The sequence below is a fragment of the Oncorhynchus nerka genome, linkage group LG12, assembly GCF_034236695.1.
Source record: "Oncorhynchus nerka isolate Pitt River linkage group LG12, Oner_Uvic_2.0, whole genome shotgun sequence".
NCBI classification, from domain to species: Eukaryota; Metazoa; Chordata; class Actinopteri; order Salmoniformes; family Salmonidae; genus Oncorhynchus; species Oncorhynchus nerka.
In genome coordinates this window covers 28,468,619-28,484,149 of record NC_088407.1, presented here as the reverse complement: position 1 = coordinate 28,484,149, position 15,531 = coordinate 28,468,619, and the positions used below count along the sequence as shown (strand labels likewise).

The 15,531-nt window shown below is 43.8% G+C and overlaps 1 protein-coding gene across 6 annotated transcripts in view; it reads left to right on the top strand.

Annotated features, from left to right (window-relative positions):
• The window catches only part of LOC115138076 (adhesion G protein-coupled receptor L3-like), a 421,820-nt gene that overhangs the window by 121,206 nt on the left and 285,083 nt on the right, over positions 1–15,531 (top strand). For all 6 annotated transcript variants that reach the window (XM_065025470.1, XM_029674495.2, XM_065025469.1 and 3 more), the window contains exon 3: positions 8,683–8,881. In XM_065025470.1, coding sequence (XP_064881542.1) covers positions 8,827–8,881 — 55 coding nt within the window. In that variant the 5' untranslated portion in view covers positions 8,683–8,826. The remainder of the gene's footprint in view (positions 1–8,682; positions 8,882–15,531) is intronic.

Sequence of the window (15,531 nt, the reverse complement as noted above, 5' to 3'; positions counted from 1 at the left end):
GCCTCTGTGCCATTATCCTATCAAGGGGAGGGCCCATAAAGTGTTGGAAATAAAATTGCCAATTTGTAGGGTTCCCTACTCCACACAGTGTCAGGCTTTTTTTGCCTTCAATAATCTTTGTAGAAGGGCCAATAGGCTACTGACTGATGTAGACATCTACTGAGCTGGTATTTAACGATAAAATACTATTCTTAATTAAATAGTGTATGTGGGAGTGATTCAAGCAGGCATGACATGGTAACATCATATTTAGCATGCTCCCATCAGATAACATTGAGGATCGGGTTGCACTTTGTTGCTGCTCATATTGTATGAATGCATAGGCTCATTCCACCCTAATGAAAACGTATCTGGGAGAAACTGTTGAGCGACCTGAACTAATTATAGGTGGTGACGTACAGTACATTTACTCCAATCGTTTTCATACCCATATAGGCCTAGCTACCCACGTCTCTAAACAGGTGTTGTATATGATAACCCAAATCATGTTGACGAGTAAACCTTGGCAGCTTGAAAAAGTTGCACTCCCATGGAGTAAATTAGTTATATTTATAAAATATAGCTGTCGAAGTGTGTTTTGAGAGGTTTGAAGCGTTAGCATTCAAAGCAATACATTACTTTTTCGAATTATGCAAGTCGTGGATTTTTGTCTGAACAAATGTGTGTTCAATCATGGAGCTTGTGGCAATCACGCTTTACAAGCCCATGATATGCAAACGAGCGGTTGGTCGCGTATCCAAATTTGTGAAACGGTTTGCCGTACCTGATTACTGATGGATCCTGGAACGTATTCAGAGTGAGAAGGAGTGCAGCGAGAGATTGAATGGTGATACTAGTTTCATAGTGCCAACTGATTGCAGTATCATCCGATGGAAAGAGCAGGGTCACAGACTAGCGTACTGACTGCTTTGCATGCTGAAGTTATTTGACTTGGCGACTTCTCTAACCAGTTCAGGGAAATAAATTGACACTCTCACAATGTTATATCACACATGCAGCGAGAGTTCTCAACCTGTTCACTAAGCATAATCATGGTATTTGGGATGATATCACAAAGTCATGCCATTGGATTATATCATTTATTTCATGTCAGGAATCCTGTAGGACAGGCTTCACAGCTTCTGTGAGTGCAGGCTTTTGTTTCAGCCCTACTGTAACACACCAAATAATCCACCTGTTATTCCATCTGGGGTGAGTGTTTGTGTTGGGCTGGAACAAGCCTGCACATCAGGTAGCTCTGCTGGAGCCTGAGGTGGTTGGAGGCCCCTGCTGTTGGATCTATGAAGCTGAATATACGCAAGGCATCTCTACGCACACTTTGATCTAACCACACACACACATACACACAAACAGCCGCCAGGTGCATTGTGGGGGATAACGTTGTTTTGTGTTTGACTGCTATTTATTTAGCTTTCCCGCCGTGCCCCTTGAGAAAGACCAGTGTTTTCATGCTGTTTTGATACCGAAGACAGCAGGTGTTTGGAAGCCTAATTGTCGAACAGTCAACTCTACTGTTCTTAATATCTCAACATAGAGGTTATAACTGTCATGTAAACGGAAGGTGTTTTTACACTAAAGGCCCTGAAATTCAAATACTGATAAGCTTGTCAACTAGCAAGTTTGTTAGCAGCTAGCTAGATTTCAGGTCCGTAACCAGTGTTAGATTTTTAGTGAGGTCCGCAAGGGGGGGAAATGAGTTGAAGCTCATTTATATACAATTAAAAAAAAAAAATAAGAGGCGATTTGGAGAACAGCAAAAATATTCAAAAATGACCCCAGCCATTATCACCTTGGCTGCTGTAGGTTCATTCACCTCATTCGATCTGCAGACACAGGCTATTGGCTATACAGTTGTAATGTTATACCCTTGAAAGGGGGTAAATATAAGAAATTATTCACACTGAAGCATCAGCGACTGTTCAGTCACACTTACTGAAGTGCATAAAATCGTCAAACCTTTACTTTGACTCCTCAATTAGTGCTCACATTTGTATTCCTAGGCATTACTAATCAAGCTCCGCACAAACAACATCAATGGAGCACACAGATGATCGTATTATCACATTCACATGATTTATTCGAATATTACTTATGAATCTGTATTAATCAGTGTTTTCCATTAGCGTCAGCTAATCAGCCGGTTGAACACTAATTTTCAGCCGGCTACTTTTTCCACTTCATATTAACTAGGTCTACTTTTCATTTGAAAAGTTTCAATTCGCTAGTCCGTCGAGCCATCTCCTGCCAGAATGAACCAAATGCATATTCTAGTGATCTATTGATAGGATAGGTGCCTGTCAGTCACAAAGGGAGGGATGACAGTGTAACGCAGCCTGCGGTCTGTCTCGCCTCCCAGTACAATGTTTGTGCGTTGTGGACAGATTGATGCTTGTGAATTTGCATGTCTCATATAATGTAAGTGCTAACGATGAGTCGAAATCCAGTAGGGAATCAACTAAATGTATAAAAAAAATGTATTCAATTGCCAAAGTTTATCATAAAGACATGAACAGAATGCATCAGTGATTCTTATTTCCTGCAACTTTCTGAAGAGGCAATGAGAATGCCCGTCTGTGCGTGTGCAGAGCACGTGTCTACCACTTTGTGTGCCATTAGCGATGATGCTAATTAAAACAGTATTCTGGTAGATGGAAAGACTTTCCCAAAAATCTTCTCAATGAAATGTTTAAATACAAAGTAACCTATGCTGACCTGGCAGAATGATATCATAATTATTTTAATCAATCCAGTGTTTTATTTATTTTTTTCACTCTATTCACGTGCGCTACAAAAACACAGCTAAACAACAGCCTCTTGCTAGGCGGCACATTAATTAAAGGGTACCTACACCCCAAAAATACATATGTTGTGGACTAAGAACAGGGATGGGCAACTGGTGTGGGCAACCCCCCTTTTGAAGGCCCTCAGATCAACCCCCCCCCCACACCTTTAAATGTTAAATGTTTAAAGTTCTCTTACTTAGAAAGTTGTCCTGGTCATTATTGTATAGGCCTAGACTATATCCAACTAACAATACTCTGAATTTCTAAATGCTCAGTAGTTTTACATTTGAAGTCACGTCTTTCTACACAATACCTCAAGAAATGTTTCCAATCTGGGAGGTAAAGGGGTGCTGTGAGAAAGTGGAGTGAGCCGTTTTAGAGGCTGGGGAATTTGCGCTGCTAAAAGGCAAATCTGGGGGATGCAGGCGAGACATAAAAAAAGACTGTTCATGATTCCATTCGTTTGCAAAGAGGCAGGTGTGAACCAATGGATAAATATTGTGAATTTATAAGTCTAAAAATGTACGTAGAAACTGCTGATTTCCCCTTTAAGGGACTCATGGAATTGCTGAGCAAGTAGTCTGATAGCTAATGTACTTACTAGTTGTTATTTAGCAAGGAAACATTTGCATGGCACCATCTAGGTAGTTTATTTTAACCAATACATAAACATCACCTTTCCAACACTGTTTTATTTGTAAAAAAATATATATATATATTCTAAAATCAAAGACAAAAGGTATTCGATGATGAACCTGGATGACGGTTTGTGAAGAGAACACTAGATATTGCTTTTGCGTGGATCAATACTTTCCATTACAACTGAAGGGTAAGCCATCCTTGTAGCTCCATGTTCCCTAGAACTCATCTGAACTGAATCAGGGACCTTTTTTTTAACATTTGCTCATTTGGCCAGCCAAATGATTTACAGTACCTTTTTTGTTTCTCCCATATATTATATATGTTTCCACTGTCTTTGCATCTAGTCTTTTTAATGAGTGCATTGTTAGTCAACATGGGACACACACACACACACACACACACACACACTTCCTCCTATCTTCATCCACCTTATTTTCCCCGTTGTTTTAACCAGATAGACAGTGGAAAACCAGTTAATTAAAGCCGTCAGGACCCATCTAGGCCCTTTGGCACTGGCGGAATGCTAAAATAACAGCAAACAACACGGATGAAAAAGTTTGCTGTCTGAGACTGAGTCCGTAATGAAGTGGTTTAATTGAAGTGGATTTAACCGGCATCATTGCAGTGAGTTTGGAAGCCTCGTCTAAAGGGAGTTCTCTTAAAACTGAACAAGTACCTTTCAAAAGCCTGCCACTATAAAGTATCACAAGGCTCCTCTGAATACAAAAGGAGTTGGCAACCTAGTGTAGGTTTTCAACAGAGTCTGTCTTGTACTTTTTGTTGATTGAACCCGGTCCAGCCCCTTACTCATCAATATGTATTTTCAGATGTGTTCCTCAGTGGCTTTCTTCTCCTACTTACGCTCACACTTCTTTTTTTGAGGGAGCATGTTAATGATTGTGATCACAAGACTTCTAAAAGCATGTAATGTGCTTAATGTAATGAGTTAATTCCAAGTAACACTTGTGTTAGTAGCTGCTTTCATATTCCTTTCATAGTGAGATGTGAATATGAAGATTGAGAAATACTTTCAGACTCTTTTTTTGCCACACACACACACACACACACACACACACACACACACACACACACACACACCAATATAGAGTGAAAGCGACACTTATGTCCATGGTGATTGGCTGTCTTGATTTCTCATTGTCCCTTGTCAGTAGCAGCAGCCCCTGTCATTCTGGTGACTAGCCTCATGTATTATTCTGACAGTTTCGGTAAAATAAAAAAACAAAATAAAGAAGACACTGCTGAAGACGACAACTGAGGAATCCGTGATGGTGTCCCCTCAAACCCTTCATCTTTGTTCATGTTGCCAGCGATCTTTCTTTTCATCTTGTTTTTTTTTTAAATTTTTTGGGGGAATGTCTCCAACTAGTTAGGTCCTGTTCAAAGTATATGAAATGGCATGTTTCTTATTGGACAAATACAGGTTGTCCCTCTCTGTCTGATTTCTTCCGTTTGGTGCATGATGAACATGGCCCTTGCCTGGTAGCATGTTGACATTACACTTTCTTCACTGTGCATCACCCAGTTCAGGGACCGACATTTCAGGCTTCAAATTTCCTGTATCAATCGTATCCTGCCTGAGATCTTATTTTTCTTACCTCCCCCAGTAGAAAAAGAAAAATGATTAACTCATATGCAAGGTCTCTGTATTGCTTCATAATGGGATGCCATTCCACAGTACCTCGTGCACAGGCCTTAAACCCTGTCTACAAAACTAATGAGTTATGGTCTAGACCAGTTACCCTCACTAGACCACCATTGTTTGGGTTCAGCACAGGCTCTGCATTATCCTCAATACAGCCTCAATACAGCCCATGTACATACAGTTGAAGTCTGAACAATTTTTTTGTTAACAAATAGTAGTTTTTGAAGTTGGTTAGGACTTCTACTTTGTGCATGACACAAGTAATTTTCCAAGAATTGTTTACAGGCAGATTATTTCACTTATAATTCCCTGAATAACAATTCCAGTGGGTCGGAAGTTACATACAGTAAGTTGACACTGCCTTTAAACAGCTTGGAAAATTCCAGAAAATGATGTCATGGCTTTAGAAGCTTCTGATAGGCTAATTGACATCATTTGAGTTGGAGGTTGGAGGTGTACCTGGTGATGTATTTCAAGGCCTACCTTCAAACTCAGTGCCTCCTTTGCTTGACATCATGGGGAAAATCAAAAGAAATCAGCCAAGACCTCAGAAAAAATTATTGTAGACCTCCACAAGTCTGGTTCATCCTTGGGAGCAATTTCCAAATGCCTGAAGGTACCTATTCATCTGTACAAACAATAGTATGCAAGTATAAACACCATGGGACCACGCAGCTGTCATACCACTCAGGAAGGAGATGCGTTCTGTCTCCTAGAGATGAACGTACTTTGGTGCGAAAAGTGCAAATAAATCCTAGAACAGCAGCAAAAGGACCTTGTGAAGATGCTGGAGGAAACAGGTACAAAAGTGTCTATATCCACAGTAAAACGAGTCCTATATCGACATATCCTGAAAGGCCGCTCAGCAAGGAAGAAGCCACTGCTTCAAAACCACCATTAAAAAGCCAGACTATGCTTTGCAACTGCACATGGTGACAAAGATCATACTTTTTGGAGAAATCTGGTCTGTTGAAACAAAAATAGAACTGTTTGGCCATAATGACCATTGTTATGTTTGGAGGGAAAAGGGGGGGCTTGCAAGCCGAAGAACATCATCCCAACCGTGAAGCATGGGGGTGGCAGCATCATGTTGTGGGGGTGCTTTGCTGCAGGAGGGACTGGTGAACTTCACAAAATGGATGGCATCATGAGGTAGGAAAATTTTGTGACATCAGTCAGGAAGTTAAAGCTTGGTCGCAAATGGGTCTTCCAAATGGACATTGACCCCAAGCATACTTCCAAAGTTGAGGCAAAATGGCTTCTGGACAACAAAGTCAAGGTATTGGAGTGGCCATCACAAAGCCCTGACCTCAATCCTATAGAAAATGTGAGGCAGAACTGAAAAAGCGTGTGTGAACAAGGAGGCCTACAAACCTGACTCAGTTACACCAGCTCTGTCAGGAGGAATGGGCCAACATTCACCCAACTCACTGTGGGAAACTTGTGGAAAGCTACCAGAAACGTTTGACCTATGTTAAACAAAGTAAGATACAAAGTAGGAGGTATAGCCACAGACAGAACACCAACTTTTTATTTAGGCATTTTTTTACGGTCATAGATTCAAGATAGTTGCATTATTTTATGGGGAGTTCAATGTGTTTTTCAGGGAGTTTTAATGTGGGACAGCTATTGGAGTTAAAAAACGGAGAGGGGTGCAAACCATCAAGAGTGACCCATTCCATACAAAGGGATTTTGTAGAGTGCATTAATATAGGGTTTTAGGTCATTGTACTGTAGTTATCAGTAGTTGTATGCCCTAGTCACAGGGGTGGGCAATTCCAGTCCTCGGGGGCCTGATTGGTGTCACAGTTAAGACCCAGCTAACACACCGGACTCCAATAATCACCTAATCATGATCTTCAGTTTAGAATTACATTTGATTAATCAGCAATCAGGCCCCCGAGGACTGGAGTTGCCCACCCCTGTGACTAGGGCATACAACTACTGATAACTACAGTACAATGACCTAAAACCCTTAATGAATGCACTCTACAAAATCCCTTTGTATGGAATGGGTCACTCTTGATGGGTTGCACCCCTCTCCGTTTTTTAACTCCAATAGCTGTCCCCGAAATCGGATTATTCTTCATCTAGTTTGGATTTTGGGAGAGATTGAGTTCCTGCTACATTTGATCTGAAAATGTCATGCAACAGAGGAATGCAGATTATCAAGAGAGAGAGAGAGATGGAGAGTGCAACCAAAGGAGATAGCATGGATGGGAATTGAGATTGAGTACAGGAAAGATGGAAGTACGGAGTAAAGCCATTCTGGTTTGCCTGGTTGTGTGTTCTGCTCTCTAAACTATGATTTCACCTTTAGAAGTCAGTCGTGCCAATTGTGTCTTTGGAAACCGACATGGTTTCAGACATTTGAAAAAAATTGAGATTAAGAGCAGCATAACGGCCTAATCTGCAACAATAATACGATTTTAGAAGGTATAAACATTGTCTGTCCTCTTTGGATTAAATAGACCTAGATTATAATTTGGTATTATATTATATTTTATATTTTTACAGTAGAATAAATGATAATACATCATTTAATATTCACTAAATCTGTTTTAACCTTGATATTTTTAATGAAGCCTTTGATCCTGATATTATTCTGAATCCTATCAAACTATACATCATCAAATGGTGAATAGCAGAGGATATGCGTATGATATTCACTAATTTGTCACAATTGACATGCTACCTTTGTTTGACAAGTCCTAATCAACACACAGTATTTCCTGTTCATGACCAACCCGTTGTATGCTAACAGGCAAGAGCTTCATCCTGATGTCATCCGCCAGTGTCACAAGTGACTGCACTCCTGTGCACTTACCACAGGTCAAATGGTCACTACGACTCCATGCTGCTCAATACAGTTGGGAGGCCATTTTGTTTTCTGTTGATGGGAAAAGGCAGCTAGACCACAATGGCCATTGCGTGACGCACTGTACTACACATTCTCTGCCGCTGACAAATCTCAAACTGTGAAGATACTGCTCACACCCACAGGAAAGGAAAAATATGTCACACACTTTTCTGGTTGCAATTATCATCGGATGTCCAGAAATCCACTCAGACACTGACTGGAATCATTTTTGTTGGTGAGAGAGTACTGTACTCTCTGTGGGAGTAACTGGGTCTGGTTGACACAACATGGTTAACCAGCAGTCAATCCAAAAGTATCTGTTATAGTGTTGTACGGTTGAGCAGCCCCTAACACTGTCATGTTAAGCAACTAGCTGTATCTCAATTAAGGCAGCCTCCCTGCACCTCTCTGATTCAGGGGTTGGGTTAAATGTTGAAGACACATTTCAGTTGAAGGCATTCAGTTGTACAACTGACTAGGTATCCCCCTTTACCTTTCATTGGCTGACAGTTGGAAGAATACGTGACTCGTAGCCTGAGGCTTGCTAGAGTCTTTACTGTACAAACTAAAAGGTCATCTTATTTCACAAAACATAGCCATGTAGGGAATATTCCTTGACACTTTGTCTTTGTACACCAGATAAGATTCACAACTTGAATTAAACTATTCATTTAGTACTTTCTATAACTTAAACACATTGCTCTCTCTCTTTCTCTTTTGCATGTTCTTTTCAGGATAGGCTTTGAGAAGCGTAAAACCGGACCATAACAGGACTGTAGTTCAGCGGAAGGAACCTAACAGACGGAGCGCTCGCTTTGGGCTCACCAGGGAAGGCCTGACCCCTCCATTGGGCGGATCGACAGCCAGGCGGAGGGGCCATGTGGTCTGCACGCCTGCTCCTCTTCGCCAGCCTGTTTGCGCCAGCAGCTCTGGGTAAGCCCGGGACGCCGTTGCCCCATTTCATGTGACTGTTTGTTTCAGTGTCTGTCTCACTATTTATATTTGCTAAACATTTTTCGTCTCACTATTTATATTTGCTAAACATTTTTCGTCTCACTATTTATATTTGCTAAACATTTTTCCAAAGTTTCATGCTTTTCCGATGTCTCTTTCTTCCCTCTCTCCTCTGATCCCGATGTATCCCTCTGTCTCTGGCTTTCTTTCCATCTCTTTTTACCTCTCTCTTTTACCTCTCTCTTTTACCTCTCTCTTTAACCTCTCTCTTTACCTCTCTTTACCTCTCTTTAAGCTCTCTCTTTAAACTCTCTCTTTAACCTCTCTCTTTTACCTCTCTTTCTCTCTTTTACCTCTCTCTTTCTCTCTTTTACCTCTCTTTCTCTCTCTCTCTTTCTCTTTTACCTCTCTCTCTTTATCTCTCTTTCTCTTTGACCTCTTTTACCTCATCTCTCTTTTTCTGTCCCTCTACCTGTTTCTATGTATCTTTTAGTCTGTCTGACTTTATCTCACTGTTTTTCTCACTCTCTGGACAATAGAAATGGAAATGTCTTTCTAGGAGTCATTTATCAAAGCCTTTGCATAGTGCGTGTAGGAAAGATAGTCAAATGTGTGCGAAAGAAAGAAATGACCAATACACTGGTCTCCTCATTATTGAGATCACTTCGCAGGCATTTTTTTAATCCCTCTGAACAAATTGCAATCACCTCAGATTTGACCGTTTTCCTTTTGGCTTCTGACAATTGTTTCAGTGGAAAGTAAATTAAGTAATTTAAATTCAGCTTAAACTAGGGTTTGGGAACGGGGGGAGGCATTATGCCATGGTCCATAAACATGCTAATTTGCTACGGTGAAACCATTAACGGGAGATTCAAAGCAAATTGAATTGCTTTGGTGCCTTATCTTTGGGCTGGGCTGCAGCTCGCTTTTAGCGGCACGCTAATCAAAACTAGCTCTCCAGCATAGTTTGTTTTGCAAAAATGTTCATTGGGAGTGGAGTCACGTGACTTCGACGTGTCAGGCACCTGTCTGTGTATTGCTCTATTGATCCGAAGGGAATAGAGGCATTATGAAGCCGTTAATTTACTGCCGACCTGACAAAAGAGCCCGGAAGATAAACTGTGTTGGACAATAGGTTGCATATTAAACGCTGTGACTGCTGTGATGCCATAATTCTCTCTCCACAATGGAAAATAGAGATACAGATACATGAAGTATAACTCCCCGGTATTTTTATCAAGGCCAAGGTAGGAGAATTGTATTCTTTTGTTATCCTTGAATTGGCTTAGTGTTTATTCTTTGTGGTGGGGAAAAGATCATGCATTACTAGATGCTGTCAGCAGACTAGTCCCAGATGTTTTGGAATGCTTCTATTTAGGGGCTGGTTTTAATGCTCACGTAGGGGTTTCTTTTCTCTCCACAGTCTCTCTTCCTACCCCAGGGGGGTGATGGAGATGGGTACTCTGGGGGGCACTGCCCTACTTTGGGATGGTAATCCAGTTATGGTCCCCTGTTGCCCCCCCCACAGACACACACACACACACACTCCCAGCGTGTTCCGACCTAGCCCAAAAATATGCTCCAATCACACCCACATACGATCTGCTTCCCCAAATGGCACCCTATTCCTTATCTAATGCAATACTTTTGACCAGAGCTCTGCCATTTGGGACGCAACCTCTGCCTCCCCTGCTCACAGCTGCCGCGTGTGTGTGTGTGTGAGAATATTGTTCAGCTGGGAGCTATAGAAGGTAATTGACCATCCTGGCAGTTATGCCCGAGGCTTTCTACAGACATACACCCACACACATCTTATACACTGTAGGCCTATTCATGGTACACACACTATCTGACTCACTCACACAGTTCCATCTACACGGTATTTACAACTCTCACCATCTGCATATTGTATGGTAATTCGGAACGCTCCCTGCAGCCGAAGTGAGATGTCACCTGAGGATATCCCAGCATCCCCGGCCACGGCTATCCATCAGAAATATGATAATGCTAATCCGATCCCATTGGATCCATACAAACCCCATCAAAAATAGTTTTGTGTCAATTTCAACGTGTCCAAGCCAGACATCCCTTAATTAATCTCCTTTTGCCAGGGCATTCAGTGCTGTACACCAGGGCATCCCTGCGTTTGCCTAATTAATTAAACAAATTACTTTCCGCACTCATATTTGAAATGGGAAACTTCAACAAAGCCTACTCGGGTATGTTCGGTTTTGTTGTGAATATGAAGCGTTTGTGAAGCGTGTAATGTAATAGGTCTGCTCTGAGCGAGTGGGCTTACTGTCGGTGTAGAACCTCTATTGGTATCTGAATTGTACGAGTTCACACTAGTAGTTGTTTTTAGTTCTCCCTTTTCTTGTATCCCCGAGAACGTGATGCGAATGTCAACAAAAAGAACAAAGATAGCGCCAGCATCTTAAGCCAAAGAGAATTGAAGGTCATTAGATTTAAAGTTGGAAGTGAACTTTACTTTGACTATAATTGGTATGTAAGTGCTAAGAGCAAGAGTGAAACGCTGCATGTTTTAAGGAAATACTTGGACTCCTTTGGGGTTTCTGTAAGTGACTTTCAAGACTTTTACCTGATTGTGTTTTTTACACAATGAATAGGATATAACCTACAGTTCCGGCACATTGGTATTCATGGGCCAAATAACTTGGTGTATTGCTCTCAACACTTTACTATAACCATTATTTTTGAATTATTATTATTTTGAAATTGCACGGATGGTCACATTTGTGTCTCAGTACACCAGAGCTTCCTTCAGGTTGACAAAACAGTTGTCAATTTGATACCAGCTTAATCCATATCTCTGTTGACTGAATGCAATGTTCCTTTGCTGTGTCAGTCTTTCTGGTTCCTTTCACCTATTGTCAACTCATAGGTGTCTCATTTTCCAAATAATTATTTGTTTTTGGATAAACTAAATATGCATGATCCTGGTCTCTTTGTACTGTATTCTAATTACATTTTCAAAATGTTGTAATTCCGCCAATATATCAAATCAAATTTTATTTGTCACATGCGCCGAAATGCTTACTTTCAAACCCGTAACAAACAATGCAGTTCAAGTAATAGTTCAAAAAATATTTGAAAGTAAAAAATCAAATAGAGGCTATATACTCCACTATACTCCACTATGTGTCTGTCTATCCCTGTTCTCTCCTCTCTGCACAGACCATACAAACGCTCCACACCGCGTGGCCGCGGCCACCCTAATCTGGTGGTCCCAGCGCGCACGACCCACGTGGAGTTCCAGGTCTCCGGTAGCCTCTGGAACTGCCGATCTGCGGCCAACAAGGCAGAGTTCATCTCAGCCTATGCCTCCCTCCAGTCCTTCGACTTCTTGGCACTGACGGAAACATGGATCACCACAGATAACACTGCTACTCCTACTGCTCTCTCTTCGTCCGCCCACGTGTTCTCGCACACCCCGAGAGCTTCTGGTCAGCGGGGTGGTGGCACCGGGATCCTCATCTCTCCCAAGTGGTCATTCTCTCTTTCTCCCCTTACCCATCTGTCTATCGCCTCCTTTGAATTCCATGCTGTCACAGTTACCAGCCCTTTCAAGCTTAACATCCTTATCATTTATCGCCCTCCATGTTCCCTCGGAGAGTTCATCAATGAGCTTGATGCCTTGATAAGCTCCTTTCCTGAGGACGGCTCACCTCTCACAGTTCTGGGCGACTTTAACCTCCCCACGTCTACCTTTGACTCATTCCTCTCTGCCTCCTTCTTTCCACTCCTCTCCTCTTTTGACCTCTCCCTCTCACCTTCCCCCTACTCACAAGGCAGGCAATACGCTCGACCTCATCTTTACTAGATGCTGTTCTTCCACTAACCTCATTGCAACTCCCCTCCAAGTCTCCGACCACTACCTTGTATCCTTTTCCCTCTCGCTCTCATCCAACACGTCCCACACTGCCCCTACTCGGATGGTATCGCGCCGTCCCAACCTTCGCTCTCTCTCCCCGCTACTCTCTCCTCTTCCATCCTATCATCTCTTCCCTCTGCTCAAACCTTCTCCAACCTATCTCCTGATTCTGCCTCCTCAACCCTCCTCTCCTCCCTTTCTGCATCCTTTGACTCTCTATGTCCCCTATCCTCCAGGCCGGCTCGGTCCTCCCTCCCGCTCCGTGGCTCGACGACTCATTGCGAGCTCACAGAACAGGGCTCCGGGCAGCCGAGCGGAAATGGAGGAAAACTCGCCTCCCTGCGGACCTGGCATCCTTTCACTCCCTCCTCTCTACATTTTCCTCTTCTGTCGCTGCTGCTAAAGCCACTTTCTACCACTCTAAATTCCAAGCATCTGCCTCTAACCCTAGGAAGCTCTTTGCCACCTTCTCCTCCCTCCTGAATCCCCCTCCCCCTCCTCCCTCTCTGCAGATGACTTCGTCAACCATTTTGAAAAGAAGGTCGACGACATCCGATCCTCGTTTGCTAAGTCAAACGACACCGCTGGTTCTGCTCACACTGCCCTACCCTGTGCTCTGACCTCTTTCTCCCTCTCTCTCCAGATGAAATCTCGCGTCTTGTGACGGCCGGCCGCCCAACAACCTGCCCGCTTGACCCTATCCCCTCTCTTCTCCAGACCATTTCCGGAGACCTTCTCCCTTACCTCACCTCGCTCATCAACTCATCCCTGACCGCTGGCTACGTCCCTTCCGTCTTCAAGAGAGCGAGAGTTGCACCCTTCTGAAAAAACCTACACTCGATCCCTCCGATGTCAACAACTACAGACCAGTATCCCTTCTTTCTTTTCTCTCCAAAACCCTTGAACGTGCCGTCCTTGGCCAGCTCTCCCGCTATCTCTCTCAGAATGACCTTCTTGATCCAAATCAGTCAGGTTTCAAAGACTAGTCATTCAACTGAGACTGCTCTTCTCTGTATCACGGAGGCGCTCCGCACTGCTAAAGCTAACTCTCTCTCCTCTGCTCTCATCCTTCTAGACCTATCGGCTGCCTTCGATACTGTGAACCATCAGATCCTCCTCTCCACCCTCTCCGAGTTGGGCATCTCCGGCGCGGCCCACGCTGGATTGCATCCTACCTGACAGGTCGCTCCTACCAGGTGGCGTGGCGAGAATCCGTCTCCTCACCACGTGCTCTCACCACTGGTGTCCCCCAGGGCTCTGTTCTAGGCCCTCTCCTATTCTCGCTATACACCAAGTCACTTGGCTCTGTCATAACCTCACATGGTCTCTCCTATCATTGCTATGCAGACGACACACAATTAATCTTCTCCTTTCCCCCTTCTGATGACCAGGTGGCGAATCGCATCTCTGCATGTCTGGCAGACATATCAGTGTGGATGACGGATCACCACCTCAAGCTGAACCTCGGCAAGACGGAGCTGCTCTTCCTCCCGGGGAAGGACTGCCCGTTCCATGATCTCGCCATCACGGTTGACAACTCCACTGTGTCCTCCTCCCAGAGCGCTAAGAACCTTGGCGTGATCCTGGACAACACCCTGTCGTTCTCAACTAACATCAAGGCGGTGGCCCGTTCCTGTAGGTTCATGCTCTACAACATCCGCAGAGTACGACCCTGCCTCACACAGGAAGCGGCGCAGGTCCTAATCCAGGCACTTGTCATCTCCTGTCTGGATTACTGCAACTCGCTGTTGGCTGGGCTCCCTGCCTGTGCCATTAAACCCCTACAACTCATCCAGAACGCCGCAGCCCGTCTGGTGTTCAACCTTCCCAAGTTCTCTCACGTCACCCCACTCCTCCGCTCTCTCCACTGGCTTCCAGTTGAAGCTCGCATCCGCTACAAGACCATGGTGCTTGCCTACGGAGCTGTGAGGGGAACGGCACCTCAGTACCTCCAGGCTCTGATCAGGCCCTACACCCAAACAAGGGCACTGCGTTCATCCACCTCTGGCCTGCTCGCCTCCCTACCACTGAGGAAGTACAGTTCCCGCTCAGCCCAGTCAAAACTGTTCGCTGCTCTGGCCCCCCAATGGTGGAACAAACTCCCTCACGACGCCAGGACAGCGGAGTCAATCACCACCTTCCGGAGACACCTGAAACCCCACCTCTTTAAGGAATACCTAGGATAGGATAAAGTAATCCTTCTCCCCCCCCCCCCCCCCCCCCTTAAAAGATTTAGATGCACTATTGTAAAGTGGCTGCTCCACTGGATGTCATAAGGTGAATGCACCAATTTGTAAGTCGCTCTGGATAAGAGCGTCTGCTAAATGACTTAAATGTCTTAAATGAAATATACAGGGGGTACCGATACCGAGTCAATGTGTTGGGGTACAGGTTAGTCGAGGTAATTTGTTCATGTAGGTAGGGGTAAAGAGACTATACATAGATAATAAACAGCGAGTAGCAGCAGTGTTAAAACATTAGTGGGTGGGTGTCAATGTAAATTGTCTGGGTGGCCATTTGATTAGATATTCAGCATTCTTGTGGCTTGAGGGTAGAAGCTGTTATGGAGTCGCCGGTACCGCTTGCCGTGCGATTGCAGAGAGAACAGTCTGACTTGGGTGACTGGAGTCTTTGACAATTTTGGTCCTTCCTCTGACCGCCTAGTAAATAGGTCCTGGATGACAGGAAACTTGGCCCCAGTGATGTACTGGGCCATTCATACTACCCTCTGTAGTGC